Raw genomic sequence first — 26015 nt, forward strand, 5'->3', positions numbered from 1 at the left:
TGACGATGTTGCTTATTGGTCCAGTTGTGAGGACTTTTGTTTTCTTTATGTTGAGCAGTAATCCATACTGATGACTCTGTTCCTAGAACCCACCTTTTTAGCCTTGAAGACATGTGTTAAGCTACATTATGGAAATAACTATAGATACTTAAGATATTTTTATCACACTGAGTAGTGGGTAGAGAAAGATATTCAGTAAATAAGAATACAAAAATTTACACAAACTAGGTAAAAAATCTGGACATAAAGGAATACCTTAGGGCAATTTGTAGCTTTCCCACAACAGCTATTTTACGAAAGCTGCTAAGCATAGATATGAGACTCCTTTGCTCCTTTAACAAAAATCAGAGCTTTCATAGAATGGGAGAGCTCTGATTTTTGGCAAAGGAGCCTGTGAGAGACCAGAATGACCAGAAATCAAGCTCCAACTCTATGGGTAGTAAAAAAGCGGAAAATGCCACGCTGTATCTGCTTGGTCTTAACACTGTAGATTATAGGGTTCATTAATGGAGGGAAGAGAAAATACACATAGCTCATAATGAGATGGACAACATGTGGAACTGACTTCCCAAACCGATGAATCAGAGACAATCCAATCACTGTGACATAGAAAACCAGGACACAGCAGATATGAGAGACACCGGTATTAAGGGCCTTGGATCTCTCTTTGGAGGCAATGCTCAGGACACTCTTGAGTATCAACACATAGGAGATGAGGATAGTCAGAGAATCCAGCATAAATATGAGGACCACGAGTACTACTGGATACAGACGATTGAAGGTAATGTCTGCACAGGCCAGTTTGATGATATCCTGGTGAAGGCAGAATGCATGGGAAAGGATGTGGGAGTGGCAATAGGGGAAAAAATAGAGGGGCATGATAGGGGGAATGACAGATACAAATCCCCTTATCAGAACTCTCAGGCAAATCTTCACCACTCTAGTATTGGTGAGGATGGAGGTATATCTAAGGGGATTGCGGATGGCAACAAAACGGTCATAGGCCATGGCAAGCAGAACACCGGACTCTACAAAGGAAAGTGAGTGTATAAAGTAGGCTTGGGAAAAGCAGGCTCCATTTCCTATCTCCCTGTGATCCAACCAGAGGACTCCCAGCACCGTGGGCATCGTGGTCAAGGTCAGCCCTAAGTCTGTGGCTGCCAGCATGGCCAGGAAGTAGTACATGGGCTCATGAAGATTGTGATCTTCCTTGATGAGAAGGAGGAGGGTACCATTGCCAAAAAAGACAGAGATGTAGACAAAAAATAAGGGTGTGGAAATCCAGTGGTGAGATGTCTCCAAGCCTGGAAAACTGGTTAGCAGGAAGGAATCGGAGCTGCTGTTAGGCCACATGCTGGGCTTACCCCGAAGTAAAGGTGTTTCTCTCTCATTTATGACCACAGAAATGCAGCTCTGCTTTCAAGGTATCACTCCAGTTATGTCGTTTCAGAATTCTTTCTTAAAGGTAATAATTACATCCATATAAACCATTGTGTCTCAAATATAGTCTTAGGACAACTTGTATGTTTTGTGTTCTTAAATCCACATTCTCAAGCCCAGCTCCTCTTAAACAAATCCTTGGTGCTTCTGAGCTTCTGCATTTTAACAAGCTCTTACACTGCTACTTAGAAACCATTTCCTTCTTTTTTTTATGCAGACTACATGAAAGAATTCACACTCTGTAAGAGATTGTAAGGAACCCAACCTTAATCTTAGTCCAGTCTACTACTCATAGCTATAATTTCCTTCACAGTAGTGATTTCTATCCCATATTGTCCTGCATATGGACTATTTCCCTGAATCCTCAACCAAGTTCCATGAGTCTAATGGAGAAAATATGACAAAAGCAACTGTGTCACTGCCACTTTTGCTGAGGAGCAAACAGACATGCCAAACCAAAAACCAAACCCATTGCCATCAAGTCCATTCAGACTCATAGCGACCCTATGGGACAGGGTAGAACCGCCCCACAGGGCTTCCAAGAAGTGCTTGGTGGATTCAGACTGCCTCCCTTTTGGTTAGTAGCTGAGCTCTTAACTACTGTGCCACCAGGGTTTCCAAACAGACACGAGGAAGAGACAATTTACCTCCCCATTCTAGGTATCGTTGTTGTTGTTAGGTGACTTCGAGTTTGTTCTGAGTCATAGCAACCTTATTGGACACAGTAGAACTGCCCCATAGGGTTTCCAAGGAGCAGCTGGTGGATTTGAACTTCTGACATTTTGGTTAGCAGCCAAACACTTAACCACTATGCTACCAGGGTTCCATTCTATGTATTAGTGATTGGGGAAAAAAATGTTTACATCAAGTATTTATTAGCTGCTTCTTGAACACTGCAGAGTTACTACCTGTGATAACAGCCCAGAGTAATTGTAAATTAGGTAATTTTAGATCCTGGTGCTGGAATAAATGCTTAGGCCAGCTAAGAATATGGCTAATAATAGTGCTTAGCCTTCACACAGAAAATTTTGTGTTCTTGATTTTCCATTTAGCTTCTTTCTCTTTCCCCATTCTCTTTCTGTAGACCTACTGAAATAACTCCCCAGAGTCTGATCTTCTCTCTCTCTCTTCACGTTCACCCTTTGTATTTAAACAACCATCTTCCCTGGTCTCCTTTCACCTACCCCAAGTCATAGTCTTCTCTCCAATACTCAGTAAAAGCTCTATTGCTGCCTAAACAGAGAGTTGTCTGTAGAAGAGAGAAGATGTGTCCTTTAAGCAGATGTTGGACTTAGTAGTTTTAACATCTCTTCTGCCACCAGACTACAGGATCTTTATGTGTAGAAACAATACCTTATTTGTTTTTATCAAACCTAACAAAGTAACTAACATGTGGTATGCATTCATCTGTTAGTTCACCCAATATTTATTAAGCACCCACGTGTGTTAGTCATAGCACTTTAAGTACTGCAATTAGTTTCCAAGACAAAGTCTCCAATCTTTAAAAAAAACAAAAAACTACAAATTAAGTTAGAAAATAAATATGACAGTTTTAGATAAATTGAATGCAATTTTAAATAGAATAGTATAATAATAATTCATTGAGATGGATTGAATATACTTTAATATAGTACTTTGGGTGGTCTGGGACCTCACCTCTGAGGAGATGGTGTTTGAGCTGCGACCTGACTATCAAGGAGGAGCTGACCATGTGAAGATCTAGAGGAAAAACTGTTTCATTCAGAAGTGAAAACCAGTATGGCTGCGGCATAACGAGCAAACAGGAGAGGGACAATAAGTAATGTCAAAAACCTAGGAAGTGGTCAGGTTTCATAAGGTTTTATAGGTCACAAGAAGAATTTTTGTTTTTATTTAAAATGTCATAAGAAGACATTGAAGAGTTTTAAAAATCAATGTAGAGGAGGGAGTGGTGATATAGACTGATTTCAAAATTATTTATTTGGAATGCTATGTGAAGGATGGGTTATACTGAAGCAAGAGAAAAGAAAGCCATGGAAATAACCCAGGTAAGAAGTGATGATGACATTGCTTAGGAGAGAAGCAGTGGGAATGAAGGAAAGTTAACAGACAATGATACATTTTTGAGATAGTACCAAGAAGAGTTCCTAGTGAATTGGAAATGAAAGGGAGGGGAAATAATTTGAGGTTAATCACAGATTTTGACTTGAGCAAATGGAAGGATTGCTAAATCATTTACCCAGATGGAGAAGTCTGAGGATGTGGAAATCCAGTCATGAGTAAACATGGCTGCATTGGAACAAATGCATGTCCTGGTTATTTCCTGTACTGTACGAAAACAGTTTCTTCAAGCTTTTTTAAAATCAAATTTAAAAGATTTTTGCATCCAAATGTTTCCCTTTTAAGTTATTTTCCAGTGTAAGCCACAGCCCTCAATATGCCCCCCCAAAGAACTGTCTTCCTACTTTATACCTGTACAGGTGAGATCTAACTGCAATGAATCTCAGCCGTGAAGAATTGTCAGACAACTGGACATAAGGAGATGCTTCAACTCTCTTACCTTTATCCTAAGGGATGGAAAATTAACAGAATCATTTCCAAGTCTCCATACTCTTTCCCCATGACTCGACTGCAGAGGGTTTTTATACTCTTTCCCCAGGAGTGAGATACATAAAAATGTAGCGTCTACTGAAAATATAATGAGCAGCGTTTATTCCTTACTCACTGGGTACAAAGATAGTGAAAAATAGATCTTCCTTTTTTTTCTGTGCTCTAAATACAACTTCATTCCTCTGTCCTCACTTTTATTTCTCTAGCCCTTCAACAGTTACATTTTTTTTAAACCAATCTTTTGTCATATTCAATATTGCAAAGAATTCCTTCTTGTACTTGTAAAGGAGTATGTAGCACAAGTAATGAAGATGTACAGAAAAGATGCTACCCAAAGTGAAAGGGATTAGTTCTATTTTGCCATAACTTTCAACTCAAAGTTTTTCTTTCTCTATTATCAGGAAAGTCACGTATATCTACCCTGTTCTGAAGCTTTATCAGAGAGCTATAAAATCACCATACTTCACACTATGAGAAATGCACATGTCCTCAGCTAGAAGCTGCTCTTGGTTTCTAAGAAGGATTGTGAGGGAAGAGACAAAAGCTGAGCAAAGAGCATAGAGAGAAAAAGAGATTACAAAGGCTGAGGATTGTATCAAGAGGAAGAACCCATTGCTAGACTATAGAAAGTCAAGGAATCTTCTCCTATTTACATCAATAACCCTTCTCTGCCACATTTAAAAGTCTGGTAGAACAAGAGATGCCTCTGTGTTTATTCCCTAGGTTCCCTTTCTCAGTAGACAGTTCACAAAGGAGCTTCCTAATACTTTCTTTCTGCATCTTTTGGGTGTTTCCCTATGCTTACCTGTACCATAGCTTAGTTGTTGGGTTGAGAACTAGAGCACTTAGGTCCTGCCTGAAGATTCAGATCAGATGGCTCCTTCTCAAAGTTAGGTAAGATACCCAGTCAGTGAGTTTATTAGTGCAAAAAACACCTCCCCAGAGTTCTCTCTTTTTCAGCCAATTGGGATCTTGATAAATATTTTATCTCTCCTAATCTCTCCCATGAAGGAGTTGAGACACTACATTATCTCCCTAGGGTTTTAAAGCATCTTCTCCAAATAAGGTATGGGGTTACTAGAGCCTCAGGTGGCAGGTTTGTGCATGGAGAATCAGAGAGCTAGTTCTTATGGCCCCAGCAGACCCTGTTATTACTTGTGGGAAGTCATTTATTCTCCACATCTACCTCAAAGGCCAAACATTTCCCAGTTGTTTTCAGCAGAAACGTATGGATCTTCTTGGTATAAGTCTTTTGAATTCTAATTATATTTTCTGCCTGGTTTATCTAAGAGCCAGCTTAAGAGTGGAAAATTTGAGTCAATTTGAGTCAAAAGACAGGCAGTCTTCCTTAGGACACACAGATATCCACAATCTGCAATCTGTACTTACTATTTTTGCTTATTGAATTCATCTTGCTTGTATTATTCTTGTTTCCCAGTATGCAGAGAACATAGTTATTAGACAGGGCTTCAGCCAAGCATACTCCCTAGCTTTAGATCTAGGGATATAATATCTGTTTTTCCCTGCAATCCAGACGGGATCCATGCTGCTGGTTACAGCTTTTATGGAAAATAAGCATATATAACAAGAACAAATTTCCCACCCTTGAAGAAATGCTTCAGTTGTTACCACACTTTGTTATGATTAAGGTAATGTTTAGTGTCAATCAGAGACCTATACAATTCCTGCTGAAATCATTAACTGGTTCCTTGCAAAGTAAATTAGACAGGTTACTTAACCTCTTTAATATTAAAGATGCAATTAGATGTAACTTAATTAAGCATGTATAAAATCTGATGCTGAAGATTACAAAACGCAATGAAATATATCAAAGTAGACCTAAATAAATGGAGAGACATACTATGATCATGGACTGAAAAACTCAACATAGTAAAGATGCCAATTTTCCCCAAATTGATCTATAGGTTTAATGCAAGCCCTATCAAGGTCTCAGTAAAGGTTTTTTTTTTTTTTAAAGACATAAACAAGCTTATTCTAATAATTAGGTGGGAAGACAACAACCTAGAAAACCTAAAATAATTTTGAAAAAGTATAAAGTGGGAAGGATCATTCTACTTGATTTTAAGGCTTACTATCCTGGTGGTATAGAGGTTAAGAGCCACGTCTGCTAACCAAAAGGTTGACAGTTCGAATCCACCTGGCACTCTTGGGAAACTCTATGGGGCAGCTCTACTCTGTTCTATAGGGTCACTATGAGGGGGAATCGACTCGAGGGCAACGGGTTTGTTTTTTTTTTTTTTGGTTTTTATATAACTGTGGTAATTAAAGCTGTGTGGTATCGGTGAACAGATAGATCAATGAAACAGAATAGAGAATGCTGAAATAGACTCACACAAATATGCCCAACTTATTTTTGGCAAAGATGCAAAAGTAATTCAATGAAGGAAGGATAGGTCTTTCAAAAAATAGTGGTGAAATAACTGACCGTTTGTTGTGGGGAGATCTCAGCTGAAACATCCTAGTTATACAATGACTCAAAATAAATATTGATCACAAACTTAAATTTAAAACATAAAAATCTAAAACATTCAGAAAATAAATAAAGTAAAATCGTTGATGCCTAAGCCTAAGTGAAGAGCTCTGAGACTTGACACGAAAAGACCTTATTATGTCAATGAAAAGAAAAGTTACAGACTGGGAGAAAATGTTTGTGAATTACTTATTGTTTTAGGCTTGCTTCTCTAGAGAAGCAAAATCAGTAAAGTGTATAAGTATATATCCCAGACCCATAATATATATATATATATATATATATATACACAGAGAGAGAGAGAGAGATTTGTATTAAGGAAACAGTTCATGCTATTGTAGAGGCTGGAACATCCCAAGTCCATGGATCAGGATAGAGGCTTCTCCTGAGTCACTTAGCCGCAGGGACTGAGGAACCCCAGACGGGCAGGTCAGAGAGCAGGACTTGTGCTTACAGGCTGTGAAAATCAATGAATCCCAAGATCGACAGGTAAGCTACCAGCTCAAGTCCCAGAAACGGGAGGTCAGATGAACAGGAGGCAGATGCAGGATCCAGAGAGGGCAAAGCCAGAATGTCCACTTGTATTAGGACACAGTCTACAGGCCCAAGGAACCCAAGGAAACTCCTTTTCAACTGATTGGCTACTCACAACAGATCCCATCATGGGGGTGATCACATATAAACACTGAGAACCAGCTAATTTGATACACAATCTTAACCATCACACTTACCCATCACAAGACAAGTATCTAAAATATTTAAATAACTCTAAAGCACAGCATTAAAAAATTTCAATTAGAAAATGAGCAAAATATGTAAAAAGACATTTCATTTAAGAGAATACAGAAATGCCAAATAAGCACATGAGAAGATGTCAACATCATTAATCATTAGGTAAATGCAAATTAAAAACACAAATTAGGTATCACTACACATCTTTCAGGATCCCTGAGTGGTGCAACCAGTTAATATACTTGGCTGCTAACAAAAAGGTTGGAGGTTCGAGTCCACCCACAGGCACCTCAGAAGAAAGGCCTGGAGGTCTATTTTGTAAAACTCAGCCGTTGTTAAACCTCATGGATCACAAGTCTACACTGGCACATACGGGGTTGCCTTGAGTCTGAATTGATTTGACAGCAACTGGTTACACACCTATCAGTATGGCTAAAATAAAAACAAATAAAGAAAAAACAGTGAAAGCATCAAAATTTGGGCTGAGAATCTGGGTCATGCATACAATGCTCACGGGAATGGAAAGTGGAAAATAGGTGACAGTTTCTTATAATATTAGACATAACGCTTACCATATGACCCAGCAATAGTGATGTTGGGCATTTACTATAGAGAAATAAAAAACTTACATTTATATAAAAATCTACACATGAATTTTCATAATAGCTTTTTTATAATAGCTAAAAACTGAAAACAACCCAAGTGTCCTTAAATAGGTGAATGGTTAAACAAGCCACATAGTACAGTTATGTCACGGACTACTACACAATAACCGAAGGGACAAACACATGATATAAACAACAATTGGATAGGTCTCCATAGAATTATGCTGAATGACAAAAAGCCAATGATTCCATTTGTATAACTTTCTTGAAATAACAGAATTATAGATATGGAGAACTAATTAGTAGTTGCTAGGGATTATGAATAGGGAAGGAGGAAAGGAAGAAGATAGGATATGGCTGGCTAGAAAGGCATAGAATGAGGGGGTCTTGGAGACATAGATCTACAGTTCTATAACTTGATTCTGGTGGGTCTTATATTAATTCACACATATGAAAAAATTGCATAGAAATAAACACACACACAAATGAGTGCATTACATGTAACACTGGTGAAATCTAAATCTCTTTCCATTACACTGATATGAATTTGCAGACTTTTATATTGTACTATGTTGTTGTTGTTGGGTGACACAAGTCAATTCCAACTCATAGCTACCACATGGAACAGAGTAGAACTGCCTTATAGGGTTTTCTTGGCTGTAATCTATGGGAGCAGAACTCCATGTTTTTATCCCAAGGAACCTTGGTGGGTTCAAACTGGCAACATTGCATTAGCAGCCAAGCACTTAAATGTTGCACCACATATAGTTATGAAAACGTTACTACTGTAGAAAACTGGGTGAAGGTTGCATAGAACCTCGCAAGAGTCGTACGTTGCTTAATATCCATGATACATTCTGTGAAATAAGATGTTAAGTGATTCAGACATTGTGCAAACACCATATTATATACAGGCAATCCCTGAGTTATGAAAGTCTGACTTGTGTACAATCTGTAGTTATAAACCAGCACCCCCAAAGCCTACTATATTAAAAATTTGAGGGACATACAATGGTTCAAAATAACAAGCTGGTGCTACTTTGTGATGTGCATTAAAATATTATTATTATTACTATATTATTATGTTAAAGATGTTTTAGTGTATCTGGAAATGTTTCTTTAATGTTTTTTTATGCATACAAAGATACACTATATGCTATATACTAAGAAAAATATTTGAGCAGCATTAGATATGGACCATACTTAACTGTTCCAACTTAAGTACAAATTCTACTTAAAGACAGACTTAGGAACAGAACTTGTTCATACCAGGCTGTCAGTGTATCCTCATGGGACCATGAATGTATATCTGGTTGGATGTTGCCTGAACAAACAATATGTGGCCCATCAACTTATGAATCTATACTTATTTCAAAGTAAAAAATTAAGAAAAAATACCCTCAGAAAAATATTTAAAAAAATATATATTTTTTTTGCTTCTGTTTTTATAAAAAACACAAATAAACATATAAGCAAGCAAAGCTACTTTCCTATGAAACTTAAGGAATCAGGTATGTTGTTAGGAGCTGGTGAGACACTAGGCATATTGCTTTTATATCTGTATAATGTGTTCCAATTGTCTCTTGGTCTGTGAGCCACAGTAACAGTAATTAGATCAGGGGATACGAACCTGAAGGTCTTGAAAAATGGCCTCCAAATATGGGCTATCAACAAAGGGACTGTTGTAGGTATGGAAATGTGCAGGCTGGATTCCCCTTCAAGGAAAGACTTGCTCCCAGCTCTGAAAGTGTAGTCAACTGAATCGTCCATCTCTCAGTTAATTCAGGGTTTTCCTCAGCTGCAGAGAGCTACTGTGTCCCAGGTCATGACCTTCCTGATGCAGGCCACATTTGGTGACTAAACAAGAGGAATTTTAAAGCCCCACATTTCAGCCCAACAAGCAGTAATACTGACAGGTAATGCTTGCTCCAGCGCTTCCCGCTAGGTTGACCGAAGCCTTGCCAGTTGTGCCTCAGTTTGATTTCATCCTCTGCCCAATTCTACTTCCTCCTTCTTTCTTTCAAAGGCTTTGATCTCTAGCTCTGTCTCAGTGTCTGTTTCTAGAGAGCCCAACCTCTTTCAAGAACATGGTCAGAAATCAGATGGCTTGGCCATCTGTGAAAATATTAACTTCATTGCGTTACAAGAACATGAACTTTCTGGATAGGGAGCTACTACAGGTGATAAAATATGATACCCCACAGTTGATACTCTAATTATTTCTGCTGTGAAGATAATATTGTGATGATGTAAGAGGGTGCATCCAACCATGGTTATAATCTTCAGGGTCACCCTGGAGTCAGAGAAGAATGTAAGCTGATCAAAGTCACAGAATTAATCTGGACACAAAATGATTCTTGATTTCTAACTCACGTCATGGATAAAATTCAATTTGTAGGAGCTTTTAAACCTAATGTGAGATGTAAAATGGAGAAATTATAAGAAAACAGGAGAATTTATATTCATTGATTTTGGGCAGTCAGAGATTGCTTAACTACTACAGTACAAAATTCAAGCTGGTTTCAGAAGAGGACATGGAACCAGAGATATCATTGCTGATGTCAGATGTCTCCTGGCTGAAAGTAGAGAACACCAGAAAGATGTTTACCTATGTTTTAATAATTATGCAAAGGCATTTGACTGTGTAGATCATAACAAACTATGGATAGCACACAGAAGAATGGGAATTCCAGCATAATTGTGCTCAAGAGGAACCTGTACCTAGATCAAGAATGAAAACAGCAGTCAAGAAATCAAAAGACACATTGCATTGGGCAAATCTGCTGCAAAAGATCTCTTTAAAACTGTTCAAAAACAAAGATGTCACCTTGAAGACTAAGGTGCACCTGACCCAAGCCATAGTGTTTTCAGTCGCCTCACATGCATGTGAAAGCTGGATAATGAATTAGGAAGACCAAAGAGGAATTGATACCTTTGAATTATAGTGATGGTGAAGAATATTGAATATACCATGGACCGCCAAAAGAATGAACAATTTTGTCTTTGAAGAAGTACAACCAGAATGCTCCTTAGAAGCAAGGATGGCGAGACTATGGCTCACATACTTTGGATATGTTATCAGAAGGAATCAGTCCTTGGAAAAGGACATCATGCTTGGTAAAGTAGAGGGTCAGCAAAGAAGAGGAAGACCCTCAACAAGGTGGAATGACACAGTGGTTGCACCAATGGGCTCAAGCATAACAGTGATTGTGAGGATGTTGCAGGACTGGACAGAGTTTTGTTCTGTTGTACATAGGGTTGCTATGAGTTGGAACTGACTCAACTGCACATAACAACAATACTACAAGCAACATAAATAAATCTGCATTCAAGCTAATAACTTTTGTTGTGAAAATATATCACTAAGACAATAAAAAGAATCTATAAAGTAGAAGAGATATTACTATGTATATATCTAGCAAAAAATTAATGTTAATAATTTATAAATAATGCATGAAAATCAATAAGAAAGACAGCTTTTTTTTTAATGAGCAGATGACTGGAATAGTCAGTTCACGAAAGAAGCAAGTGACCAATAAATATATGAAAATGGGCATATTATTTGTCATCATAGAAATTCAAATTACAGTGAGATAACACTATACACTCACAGGATTGGATTTTAAAAAAACCTGAAAATACTAAATGTTGTTATGGAAGTGAACAAACTGAGTCTCTCTTGAACTGCTAGCGGAGTATAAAATGGTATAATTACTTCAGAAACTGTTGGACAATATCTACTATAGATGAACATATGTTTGCCCAGGAATTATATTCCTAGGATTGGGCTCAACAGAATTCATACCTAGATGCATAAAAATAAACAAATGTGTACCAGGATGATCACTGTGCCACTGTTTGTAATACCTCCAAAATATTAACGTTCACTGTTAAGAAAAGTAAATAAGGTGTGTATTCATACAACGGGATACTGAATAGGAATTAAAACAAGTGGTTACCAAATGTAAAACTGTCTGAGTTATTTAGTGCTGGTATAACAGAAATACCACAAGTGGAGAGTTTTAACAAAGAGAAATTTATTTCTTCACAGTAAAGTAGGCTAAAGTCCAAATTCAGGGCATCAGCTACAGGGAAAGGCTTTCTCTGTCTGTTGGCCTTCTCGTCAATCTTCTCCAGGTAATTACACTATGATTTCTGTCCTCCATACCTCACCCAAGTTGATTAAAAATGTCCCCATTCTTTCCCTGTCTTCTCATATTGAGGAGGGGATGGAGGATGTAGAGAGGACTAAGGTGAAAGCATGGACTAGAAAGGGAGTGTTAGCCTTGTAATCATCAGATGGTCCAAAGACTTTCTAGAGAAAGTCACTATCTGACAATGAGATAGACAGGCAAGTCAAAATTAAGCTAAGATAGAACCTGGGCTGTGCATAACCCTAGATCAGGGCCAGTGATTTACATAGCTGTGTATCTGCAGAGGGAAGGAGCCCTGGTGGCACAGTGGTTAAGTACTCAGCTGCTAACCAAAAGGTTGGTGGTTTGAACCCACCATGGAAGAAAGATGTGGCAGATTGCTTCTGTAAAGATTACAGCCTTGGAAACCCTATGGGGCAGTTCTTTACTGTGGGGTCATGCTATGAGTCAGAATCTACTTGACAACAATGTTTTGTTTGTTTGTTTTGTTTTGGGGTATCAGTTACTGATCAGATACATTGCCCCAAAGAATCCTCATCAATGCACAACGCAGCAGGTGTTTGTCTCCCGTTTCCAGTTATGAAAAGTATAACTCATAAAATGTAAATACATTTCCAAACAGTAGCTAGCATGTAAAAATAGCTAGTATATAACTTGAAATACATTTATTTATCCTATAAAATACTCTGTATTGAGCCTGAATATGTTAAATACTGGTAAATGATGCTGCAACATTTTCTAGGAAATTTATAGTGGTGGATAATACATGACCGAGGTAGCTTGTTTCCTTAGTGTATAACTCTGATTGTTGGATAAATGTCTTTCTCATGTTCTGCTAAAAATTTACCTCCTTGTAACTTGCCATAGTAGATATTAGATATTAGTTCATTTACCCAGAGACACTCTGAAATGTGGAGTATTATTCTTCCTTGAAACACTGCTTTAAAAAAAAAACTTATCTACCCACCTCATTTTTTCTTTCCTTCTTTCTTTTTTTTTTTTTTAGTTAGTCTCAGTTCTTTAAGTCCTTCTCATTTTTATCTTTGGCTACAAGGACTTTGTCATTCACACTCTGTTTCCCTCTCTCCATTTCTCCTGTGTTTAGAGGTTCCTCTCTCTATTCAAATTTAACAATAGGCGAAAGAATGCATTTCTGCTGTTCAAAGACAGATTTAGCTGAAAACATCTAACCAGGATGAATACTACTTTCTTTAAAATGTCTTTGTTGCATTAATCTGCTCCCTCATGGCAACGTTAAGAGGAAGTGACTTGGAAGATGAAATTTCTGGTGCTCTTTCCCCTGCAAAGTTACTTCCTCTTAATTAACTTGACTGCCATAGGCAATGCGAGCTGATCATCCTTTCTAGGATACCAGAAGCTTCTGATAAATGTGCCGCATTTTCTTATACATCATTTCAACATACAGAATTTATCTCTTTGCATGTCTTTCTCCTAACCAGGTGATACATCTCTCGAAATTAGAAATTATATTTTATTTACCTCATTTTTTCAGTGTCTATTATAGGACCTAGTACAGAGTAAGTACTTAATGAATTTTGATGAACATTAAATATTAAATAGTCCTTCAGATATTTATTAGATATCTGTTATAATGCACTTATCATGGAGATACAGAGAAGCATATAGAGAATACATTCCTACAAATTCTAAGTAATTGATATGCCTAGGCACACAGAAACACTCATGAACATACAGACATACTTCTGCACACACATGTTATTCATAAACTTCCTTCCCTTTTCTAACAGAAAGGGAGTCAACTACCCCAATACATCTATTGAGTTTGATGCTGTGAGTTACCCCTCCTCTCCCCCGCCAAGTCTTCAGCAGATATTCAGGGTCCCACTTACAGTGTAGGATGAACCAAAAGTTCTGTCTCAGCTTTGGTCTGACCAGCACTGAAGAAAATGCTCCTGTAACTTGTACCAGATACTTTGTTTCTATAGATAAATCTGTTTAAACTTAGCATTGTGTTGTTTGGGAGAAATTACTTAACCTATTTAAGTAACCTACCTAGTCTTCAGTCTCCTAACCTGTATATTATGAATTATAACGAGAATGGACTAGAAGCATTCCTGTGATTATCAATTAGAAACAAAGTGTGACGTTCTCTAGGCACTGGTTAGCAATAGTAAATGATGAACATAAAATTGATCATGCTCTATTTTATTACACCCTGAACTCATATGAGGACCAGGGTTCTACAACATCTAATCCTTTCAAACCACCTTAGAGAAATTCCTCTGTTTTCTACTTGCTGGAGTTATGGTGTTGAATTTTAATCTTAAATGTTGTGACTCTGTTTATCCTTATCACAATTTGTTTTGCTAGTTTTGTTCCCTGGTCTCCATCTGTCAATAATACTTTTGTATCCAGCTGTTCTACAGCGATAACATTTGATAATGATGCCAAGAGGCTTTGGTGGGCTATCAGAGAAGTCAGGACTAGTGAATGCACCAAGGGGAATCAGTATGAAGCCAGAGACAGGGAGTGGTTGAGAAAGGTGTCTCAAGAGGGAACATTCACAAGATGAACACGAATAAAGGAGGAGAATCACAAATGTAAAATAGAGAAGCCAAGGCACAAGTGGTTTCTATCAGGTGTATAAGGAAGAGACCTAGAAAGATAGGAGGACATGGCATTGCACATTTTGTGCTTGGGACAGTACTGGCTGAGGGAACTGTCCAGAGGGTAGCCCTGGGAAAAAAGGATGGTCAAATTGGAACACTGCAGACATGATTCCTGCTTTCAGGTCAGAACTGACTCAAGACATTCTATACAGGAGAGTTGGAGGATTGGCAAACAGTTTAGTAGGGGGTTAGGTTGGAGGGTTAAAAGACTTGTCTGGAGGCTGGGTTTGTTTGAAAGGGTACTGTTTTTAAATAAATTACACAGCAAATGTCCTTAGATATAACTGGATCAGTGGGTGGATCTTCATTTATTAAATGAAAAGGTTTTCAAAGCATAAAATATATGATAAAAGGAGTACATATGTATGAGTTTTATTTACATTTAAGATCTATAGATGTACATTTATTTCATAAAATCAGTAATTTCCAATGATCAATATGAATAAGTAATAACATGTCCATTATTTTGTTCATTAATTTTTGGCAATTGACACAGGTTTAATAACATGTAAAATCATCTTATGGCATCATTTGCCACTACATGAGTAAATTCATCTTGGTTATATCACTTCTTCATATTTATATTTAAATACCTCTCTTTCTTTTACCAAATGCATGAGCTGTGTAACTAATTTTATTTTCAGCATATCACCTGAAATTTGCACCACACACTTATTTTATGTATGAGTGAATATATGTATTATTTACTTATTTGTTGTACTTCATCTTCCTGTAGCTATTAAGGGTATAACACTGAAACACCGTTCTAACAACTTCTTAGAAAATAAGGCAATACATTGTGCTTTCCATATTTCCAGCAACATGTTACTTGCCTTAAAGTTTTTATCACTACCATTTTTTCGTTTTCTACACTCTTTCTCAGTTCCATGTAGTGCCAAGAGGGATGAAAGTTCCCCTATGTCTAGTTTATGTCCTGGGACAACATGTGTTTCAGACCAAATGATAAGGTAGCTAGAAGCCTGTGTCTGTAAATGAAATACACTTGATACGCCTACTTATAAAAAATAAATAAATGGTACAAATCAGACAATCACATTGACAGTGAATGAACTCACAGGTCCAACTTCCCAAGAACTTTCACCAACCAGTTGCGTGATGACTGAGTCCTGCAGGAGTGGGGCAGTTCTACTCTGTCCAGTAAGGTTACTGTGAGTCGGATTCAATTTGAAGGCAACGGATTTGGTTTGGTTGGTATCTCCAGCACCTGGAAAGTGCACAACATGTGATTCAAGGGCATTCAATAACCCCTGAATTAAAAACAGAATAATTTTTCATTCTACAGGCAGTCATAGGGTTACAAATGAGATTCTTTCCTAATTATATCTTTAAGTCTTTAAATTGAATTTGTAGATTAAGTTGGAACAGGTGCATATTGTTCTTATTTAGCCTTAGGTTTGTGCAAGAAGAAGCCCTGGTTGGACAGTGGTAAGAGTTCAGGCTGCTAACCAAAAGGCTGGCAGTTCGAATCTACTAGCTGTTCCTTGGAAATCCTATTGGAAAGTTCTACTCTGTCCTATATGTCACTATGGGTCAGAACCAACTCCACAGCAATGGGTTTGGTTTGATTTTTTTTTCTTGTGCAAGAAAAGGCTGGAAACCTTTTCAATGATTTAAAATCTGCATGTACAGCAAGTGAAGATGATTGTGAAGAAGAATTTGTTGTGAGAAGGGGTTGGTTCAATTGTTTCAAAGTGGGAACTAATTTACATAACAGGAAAGTAACGTACACGTTGTCCATAAGTAAGTTGGGCATTTATAACCTGGGGACTGCCTTTATATCTCTCTTAAGCACTTTTGGGGTCTTTCTAGATGCTGGAGATGCACAGCTATTTAAAGTTAATCAATTACTGTGAAAGATGCATGGAACAATTCAGTTGTTTTGATGATTTGAGAATCTGCTCAGAGAGGCTGGGATGTAAAATGGTCAGAAACTCAATTTGTAAGTATAGGCCAATCGATTAGTCAAAATGTGCTAGGCATTTTGTGTCAAAAATTAAGTATTGAGAATAGATGCATGAAAAGTTATGTTTGTTGTTGTTAAGTGCCGTTGAGTAAGTTCTGACTCTTAGCAACTCTATGTACAACAGAATGAAACACTGCTCGGTCCTGAGCCATTCTCACAATCATTGCTGTGTTTGAGCCCATTGTTGCAGCCACTGTGTCAATTCTTCTCATTGAGGGTCTTCCTCTTTTTGCTGACACTCTACTTTACTAAGCTTGAAGTCCTTCTCCAGGGATTCATCCCTCCTGATAAACATGGCCAAATTATGTGAGACGTAATCTTGTCATCCTTGCTTCTAGGAGCATTCTGGTTGTATTTCTTCCAAGACAGATCTGTTAGTTCTTTTGGCAGACCATGGTGTATTTCATATTCTTTGCCAACACCACAATTCAAACATATCAATGGTTCTTCAGTCTTCCTTATTCATTGTCCAGCTTTCACATGCATATGAGGTGATTGAAAACACCATGGCTTGGGTCAGGTTCACTTTAGTCTTCTAGGTGACATCTTTGCTTTACATCACTTTAAAGAGGTCTTTTGAAGCTTATCTGCCCAATGCAATGCGTCTTTTGATTTCTTGACTGCTGCTTCCATGGCTGTTGATTGTGGATCCAAGTAAAATAAAACCCTTGACAAACTCAAACTTTTCTCTATCATGATGTTGCTTATTGGTCCAGTTGTGAGGATTTTCACTTTCTTTATATATTTTTTTTTTTATGTTGGAGTGTAATCCATACTGAAGGCTGTGGTCTTTGAGCTTCATCAGTAAGTGAGAAAAGATATATAGAACGCTATGTAGGTAGACTAAATAGTCGAGCTGATTAGAGGTTTGAACTATCCAGAAAAAAAGGGGAGAGTGAGGAACAAAAGGTTAGAGAAGATAAAAAAAAAAAAAAACAAGTGGATGAAGGAGTGAGTGTCTGAGACAGAGGAGGAAGTATCAGGAAAAGAAGAAGAGAATCCAAGAGAAGGTGAGGGAATATGTGAAATGTAAAGGTCTGAATGATCTCTCTATGTCTGCATGGACTCCTGAGTTTATGTGGCAGAATTTGAGACTTTGGAAATTCGCTTCTCTTTAATGAAAGCCAAAGTCCATCCTAAGATGGTGTCCCTGGTAGTGGATGCACGGCTACAGGGCATGGGACAACAATCTTAGATTTTTAACCACCTCCCCCCCCCCAGAATTCATAAATAATCTCACATACCACAGACAGCTCTGAGTAAACCTAGTATGCTCAGTTTTTCAGTGAAAACAGAAAAAAGAGGCAGCAAACCCATCTCTGCTTCTCAACACTACAAAAGTCAACCGTATCTTAAGTCTTCCTAGTCCACAGTAGATAAAAAGGACTCTGCCATTTGTTTAATGCATCACTTCAGACATGTAACTAGTTTCCATCTTCATATCTTCAAATAGGTAATACGCCAAAAGTCATTTGTCTGGTTCTGCCAACAAACAACACTCTCAAATACTTATTATACAATCCTTTTATATAGCATATTTTATTATCTATATTATGTGATGTTAGAAAATTCTTTGAAGCATTGCACACCAGTAACTGGAGTATCAGTATATTAGGTGACATGAATTTAGAGCTTTATTTATTTTGGAGAATTACTTAGGTAACTCTTATGTCATTTTTATAAATCTGTTGCCATCGAGTCGATTCTGACTCATATCGTACTAGCCAAAATCTCTACAGCCTCCTCAGTTAAATTTCCCCTTTAGCCATATTACATATCAATCATTTCCTCAAGTGAATGAAATCTATTTTATTTGGCTTTACTTACATATTTACTTTTTCTTAGGACATTCATGTCTGCTCTTCTAACACTGCTTAGAACCAATTTTCTTTCTCTTGACCTTCTAAGTCTCACATATTCTGGGAAAACTCAATACCACCAGTCAAGATAAAAAGTGCCATAAAAAAAAATTCTGTAGATTCCAGTGTAATTGTAGCAAAAGTCAAATATAGTGATTTCTTCTTTTACTTTTCCTTTCTATCTGGGTTATAAGATCTACAAGGATGTCAATCAGGTCTATTCTGCATACACCGACTGCTGTATTCCCAACATATTGCCCAATAGCTTTACGTATAGTCAACTGTGAATAATAGTTGCTCATGCAGTACATTTTTCCATCCCTAGGACTGTCCAAGGAATAATTGAATTATCATCCTTCTGTCACTGGAAGTTGGGACAGATGGACACCTTATGAACAGGTAGCACACTCAAGAAGGACTTCTAAAGAACTAGAGGATTCTATTGCTTTACCTGGAGTTAATAATTCCCTGTTTATAAGGCCCACATGTGGCTCAACGCTACTGCTTTCCCCTTTCTTCTGACTGGCTTCCCAGGCATGGAGAAGGCACATCATTGGATTTCCATCCCATTGTTGGTAGTCTACATCTTCATACTTCTTGGCAATGGTACACTTCTCTTTCTTATCAGGGATAACCATAACCTTCAGGAGCCTATGTACTATTTCTTAGCTATGCTGGCAGCTACAGACATTGGGGTGACTCTGAACACCATGCCCACAGTGCTGGGTGTCCTATGGTTAAATCACAGAGAGATTGGCCGTGGTGCCTGCTTCACTCAGGCCTACTTTATCCACACTCTTTCTATTGTGGAGTCAGGTGTATTGCTTGCCATGGCCTATGACCGTTTCACTGCCATCCACAGCCCCTTGTGATACACCTCTATCCTTACCAACAAACAGGTAATGAAGATTGGGTTGGGAGTATTGACAAGGGCTGGTCTGTCAATTATGCCAATAATTATTAGACTGCACTGGTTTCCCTATTGTGGATCCCGTGTACTCTCCCATGCTTTCTGTTTGCACCAAGATATTATCAAGCTAGTCTGTGCTGACATCACCTTCAATCGTCTATACCCAGTTGTGGTTGTGTTTGCAGTGGTCTTGTTGGACTTTCTCATCATCATTTCCTCCTACATTTTGATTCTCAAGACTGTCATGGGCATTACTTCTGCAGAAGAGAGGGCCAAGGCCCTCAACACTTGTGTCTCCCACATCTGTTGCATCCTGGTCTTCTATGTCACTGTAGTTGGTCTGACCTTTATTCATAGATTTGGAAAGCATGCTCCTCATGTTGTCCACATCACAATGAGCTACATATACTTCCTTTTCCCACCCTTTATGAACCCTGTTATCTATAGCATTAAAACTAAGCAGATTCAGAGTGGTATACTTCGTTTATTAGCTCCATCTCTTTCTAGAACATGATTTCAAAACACTAATCTCTGAGGAATAATTCAGGGAACATGAACAGGCTGACAGCTTTGTTGGTGGGAGCAACTAGGAAAAGGCATTCCAATGAAAACCAACCATGCTGCCATTTAGAACATCATTTTGCCCTGCCTATTTGTTGCTAGGGGTTTGGTTTTTTTGGTTTGTTTATTTGTTGCTGAGTCACCTATAACATTATACATATATAACTATATATATGTAAATGTGTGTACACATATTTATATACATAGTGTATATGTATAAAACATTAAGCACATATCTCAACTGCCTGACATTTATTTTTTTCTCTGGATAATTCACCTCATCTGGTGAACCTATCACACCCTCTGGTCTATAACATGGGTCAACAGAATTTGACTCAAGACCTATTGTTTTTTTCATATTGTCTGCATGTACAGGCTCTGATATATCTAGCAGTAGGATGCTCCTGAACTTAGGCATGGATCCAGCTTCCTCACTTATATGGAGCTAGTTGCTGTTTTAAAAAATTCAATCAGTGAAGTAATAGTGTTTACACTGTCCTCAATTCAAGATGGTAACTCTGGAAAAATATATGTTCAAGAAGTTGAAATTTTTGATGCACATGAATCAACTAATAATAATAATGGAGAGACAGTTCCTGATCCAGATCACCATTGTCTTGGTGAGTTATTCCCAGATACAGTTGAACAGAAATAAGTATTTCTGTAAATACAGTAAAGAGGTATTTGAAGCTCAGTTTGGAAGTGTGTCATAGATAAGTCTAGGTGACTATTACTGATATGTGTAAAATTCCAGTGTTGAGAAAAACATGGCCATATGTGTAGAGAGAGGATGGAGCCAATGCTCATGACTGTAAGAGGTAATGATCTTTTCTGTCTCCATGTATCTATCAAGGTTTGGTCACAGCCTAGGCATGGAGGGTGCTATGGTCAGCTGAAGACCTGGTGTCCGTGACTCAAATGAAAATTTTCAGTCGAATAAAGAAATATATTCCTATGAGCTGAAGAGGATGCCTGAAATGCTGAAACCACAAAAGAGGTCACCCAATATAACTCACTGCTGTTAATATAAATGGCTCCTGTCCCCTGGACTCTATCAGACTGACAATCAAAGTGGTCTCTGACAATAGCATATATTCCCAGTCACAGAAAGGGGGAATTTTGGACATCTTCTGGAATTTAGAGAAACTGGAGAAAGAGACTGAAAAATGAAATCAGAGCACTTTCCATGCTAGTAAATGATCTGTGTCTGATCACCCCAAGGGACTCTTTTCTGTCCCCCCCCACCAACTTTTTTGTGTCTATCAGTAATTGTTTCTCTCCTTTTCTAGCTTCTAGCATGTCTGATCCACGAGGATGAGAATCATATGTCTTAATTGCTACTGGATTACAAAGTTGATCCTTACTAAAATAAAATTGTTCATCAAAATGAATGAGATTTAAATTGACGGTGTGTCTCTGTGTGTCTTTTTGTTCTTCTGTTTATGTCTCTGAATATGCATATCTCCTGAGAGTCTCTCATTGTGCATTGTAATGCCTTCTAAGATTTGGACATCTAAGTTGTCCTGTCATCTAATATCGTCAGAAAATAAAAGCTCACTATTCTTGAAGACAGAGCCTACTTCTCCCTTGTGTTTTTTGAGAATGACTTCAGGGGGATCTAAGCCACATCAAAGGAATTCTTTCTTGATTTTCCCTTTAGGCCCAGTGATATTGGTCCCTGAAGTAACAGACTAATAAGAAAGGAATTAGGATAATAGTGTACAATGCCTACAAATGTGTACATTTGAATAATATGCCCCAAAGTGTTTCCTTTCTCTTCCTGCCCTGCCTTATCTTACAGAGATGGGATGGACAGATCAGAGAAAGATCTCCAGAGAGGAAAAAAAAGTTTCTTTTTCACTGAGTTGAATCTTACGAAACAACAGAGCTCTAAGACCATGATGGCCCCAGCGGAGCATCTCAACAATAGGGACCATGTGGGATAGGTTGGGAGAAATTTTCCTAATAGATGCAGTGTAATGCCCTGGTCTCTGCCCCAGGTCTATATATGCATCATTGTAGGAACGAAGTCCTGGAAGTTCTCCCAAAAAGTTGGAACAAAAAGGCCACCTTCTAACACTCCACTCTAATCTATTTTCTTCCCTATCTTGATGCTATGTTTAAAATTAATCACCTTTCTGGAGTAGTTCATGACTATGGAATGGATTTTCTGTTTCTTTTGTTGTTTTATTCAGCTGTTTGAATCTACTTCCACTCTGTCCTCATATGTTCCACCAGGCATTTATTCCTCAGAAGCCTAAGTCAGATTGAAAAGGGAGACTCTGTAATGACCAGGGATATATACTAACAGAAAGAAAAATTGCCAGATAGACTGGGCTCAGATAAATGTAGAAGCAAACTTTGAGGAATTTGACATTAGAAACTACGTTAAAGTTGTTGCATATTTCCAGAAGCGACCCCAGTATACGCAGGTAATAAGTGTAAATACTGCTAAACTGAAGGCAGGGGAGAACTTTGTTCATCTCTCCATATTGAGGTCTAGGTCCTCTATATTTTGAGGGTTTTAAACCCTGGTGATCAGATATTGAGGGATGGTGGATGTGGTGTTGGGGCAGGGTGTGTAGGGGAAGATGGTCACCATTTTCACCAACAAGGAATGATACCCAAGTGAAAATACTGCTGGATGCTTTGGGCAGAAGGCAATTCAGAGTCAATATTCACCAGTAAAAGAGTCAGAAATTTTGGGCAACTCTTGGCCTGTTGATCAGTTCATGGCTTTGGAAAAGTGCAATTATTATATACTGGGTCCTATAATGAGAACGTGGTGATTAAATGCTGTCTACTGGATATCATGTATCAGGGTAGATAGCATTGTTAGTTATAAATCACTTGGTCAGGAGAACAGAAGATAAGAATAAAGAGTAGAGGCAGGCAGGGGTTGGGGAATGAAGGTTGAAAACGATGAGGGAAAGGATCAACCCAAAGAAAGGAAAATATTGTAAAGTTGTTTGTTAAGTAAGTATCTAGGCGATGTCTCCCATGAGAAGATGCTTAAGAGATGAAGGAGACCAAAAGTATCTTCTTGAAACTTCCAAGTTTTGGGAACAAAATGGTTATTTGGGGGAGTCGTTTTTTTTATCACTATAAGATTTCAAAGGATCCTCAAAGATGGATGTCTATGAGTTAGTGGTTATGATTTTCAAGGTCATGAGGCAACAGTCTTAGAATTATGGGTCTTCCTTCCAAGTTACACCATTGAGTACATGGCTGTAATCACCAATTAATTGTTTCTCCAACAATCCCCCTTCACACACACACGCACACCCATCATCATCATCATCATCACCTAGCTCCACAAAGTATGCCCATTACTTTGACTGAACAAGCACATATAAACAGTGTGATTGTAAACAGAGAAAGAAGATATAAGGCTGGTTTTTCTCACAGATTCTATGAGAAGACCATAATTTCTGGAATCTCCTGTGTCTAACTAATGTGGTGGAGGAAAAGAATGAATTTTCTTGAGTTTTGATTTTGTGAGACTCTTTTAGAAATAGGAAAAATAGGAATTTTATGGGCAATATATTTAAAAAATAATGATCATACGAATATGCACAAACCAGTGTTGTGTGATAGGAAGTAATTATGATTCCTAGCTTTGCTGTCCTTTTCTGGCCCCACAATCTGCCCCAGCATGGCAGAGCCAATCGTACTGACTGGAGTTGTGCAAATATATAACCCAAACCTAACTCTGCCAAAGCAAAGTGTTTTTATATCTTATTTCTCCTTTTCTGAACCGTACCAAGGCAGAGTTTGCCCCATTCCCACTCCCTTAAAAGTTTCCTATTGGTCGGATCCATACTTACCAAAGTGTTGCTCTCTTTTCATTTCTCCCTGTCCCACCCGGGCACTAGTCACCTTTCACCAGATTCTAGCTGCTCATTTCGGACACTGGCATCCCCAGTCTCCTTAAAACCTGTTATCTTTAACCTCTTCTCCAAGCGTCTTGAACAAATTGGAATGATTCAATGCATGTGAGTGTGAGTGACCCTGATATACCCATGCCAAACAGAGTAAAACAACAAATAAGAACCTCACTTACAAAGCCCACCCTCAAATATTAAATTTAGTTCTCACAGGACAAGGTGACTTTATCTTGTCTTATTTACTTTCAGAATAGTATTGTTGGCTGAGAAAGTTTAACTGACTTGCTCAAGATTATATGGTTAGAAATTGGAGGAGCTGAAACTTTAACTAAAGAATTGTCTAAAAGTGAAAGACTAGAAGTATTGGGGGCTTTATATATACATATATGTTATCAGTTCATACCAGAATATTTTTGTCAAAGACTGTGATAATACACAGGTGCCTCTTGACATTTCTCTATATTCTATCCCCTCCCAATACTGATAAAAATATTTCCAAAACATAATTGTTTATGTGTTTTTTTTACCCCTACCCATCATAGTTCATGTTAGCCCTTTTGCATAATTATTGAAACCAATAAACCCTCTGTATCCTAACAAAAATAGACTCTATTTTTCACACTTACTACTGTATGCTCATTTCTAGAATATGGCATGACATGTACATTAGATGTTTCATTTTTTAATTCCTGTTTATAATATTTCTTTTTCTGCTCTAGTGTTCTCCTAAAAAACAACTATTTATTATTTTCTTTAGTATCACTGAAACTCAAAGAACATTCACACTAAATAAAGAACTAAAGGCCACTAAAGGGAAATTTATGAAGACCTGCAGACGTATAATTAGAATTTCTTTAAGAGAAACCTTAACCTTTTGCAATAGTCATGGAACACAACATCAATGACACAGATTTTCTGCTGACTGGCTTCCTGGGCCTGGAAAAGGCACATCACTGGATCTCTATCCCATTATCAATAGTCTACATCTCCATACTTCTTGGCAACAGCTTCCTAATATTTGTCATCAAGGATGACCATAACCTATCAAGAGCCCATGTACTATTTCTTAGCCATGCTGGCAACCTTAGACTTTGGGATGACCCTGATTATAATGCCTATAGTGCCGTACACGGTGTGAATGAATCACAGGAAAATTAACAACCATGCCTGCTTTCTCTAAGCCTCCACAGTCTCTCTATCACAGAGTTTGGAGTCTTACTTGCCATGATCTATGATTGGTTCATTACTATCCAAAAACCTCCAAAATAGATGTCCATTCTCACCAACACCCAAGTAATAAAGACTGGGATTGGATTTTTTATAAGGGGTTTTATTCTCACCTTGCCTCTAATACTGCCTGTTGATCTTCCTGTTTCAGATCCCATGTCCTTTCTCATGCATTCTGCCTCCACCAGGATATTATCAAATTGACCTGTGCTGACTTCACCTTCAATGATTTCTATAATTGTGGGTGTGGTTGTGGTTGCAATGGTCCTGTTTGGCTTTCTCAACATCTTTTTCTCCTACATTTTGATTCTCAGGACTGTCCTGGGCATTGCTTTTAGAGAAGAGAGCACCAAGGCCCTCAGCACTTTTGTCTCCCACATCTGCTGCATCCTCATCTTTGTCACTGTGGATGGTATGACATTTATTTATAGATTTAAAATGAATGTTCCCCATCTAGTACATATCACAATGAGCTACATATACTTCCTTTCTCACTCTTCATGAACCTCATAAACTACAGTATCAAAACCAAGCAGATTCATAGTAGTATGCTACAATTTTTATCTCTGGCCCAATCAAGTACCTGACTTTTACTGTCTTCTATCTAAAAAGGATATAATGATAAATGTAATGATAGCTTCACTGGAGTAAGTTTTTAAGAAACTCATTAAGTTAAACGAATCAAATCTCAGAAAAAATTGCCTTTCATGAACAACTATTTCTTCCACAGCTCTCTTTTTTTATGACGATGGAATATCATAAGACACATAAAATACTAAGGACAGTGTAAGGCTCTTAGCGTGGATTCAATTGATATTTCCTTTGCACTCAAATTCTCTCATTCCACTAATAACTTAACCTGTTGCTGTCGAGTTGATTCCAACTCATAGAGACCCTATAAGTCAGGGTACAATTGCCCCATAGG

The 26015-nt window shown here is 37.9% G+C and overlaps 2 protein-coding genes and 1 pseudogene across 2 annotated transcripts; 2 read left to right on the plus strand and 1 right to left on the minus strand.

The window, feature by feature from the left end:
• Nucleotides 1-417: 417 nt before the first annotated feature.
• Nucleotides 418-1353, minus strand: LOC126080008 (olfactory receptor 51B5-like). Its single transcript, XM_049891337.1, has one exon. The coding sequence runs from the start codon at nucleotides 1351-1353 to the stop codon at nucleotides 418-420; it is 936 nt and encodes a 311-aa protein (XP_049747294.1).
• Nucleotides 1354-18990: 17637 nt separating this feature from the next.
• LOC126079212 (olfactory receptor 51B6-like) lies at nucleotides 18991-19929 on the plus strand. Its single transcript, XM_049890142.1, is given in 1 exon segment — nucleotides 18991-19929. A coding segment is annotated over 1 exon segment (939 nt).
• Nucleotides 19930-24748: 4819 nt separating this feature from the next.
• On the plus strand, nucleotides 24749-25677 carry LOC126080009 (olfactory receptor 51B6-like; annotated as a pseudogene).
• Nucleotides 25678-26015: the final 338 nt, after the last annotated feature.

Source organism: Elephas maximus, chromosome 7 (assembly GCF_024166365.1).
Source record: "Elephas maximus indicus isolate mEleMax1 chromosome 7, mEleMax1 primary haplotype, whole genome shotgun sequence".
Taxonomy (NCBI): domain Eukaryota; kingdom Metazoa; phylum Chordata; class Mammalia; order Proboscidea; family Elephantidae; genus Elephas; species Elephas maximus.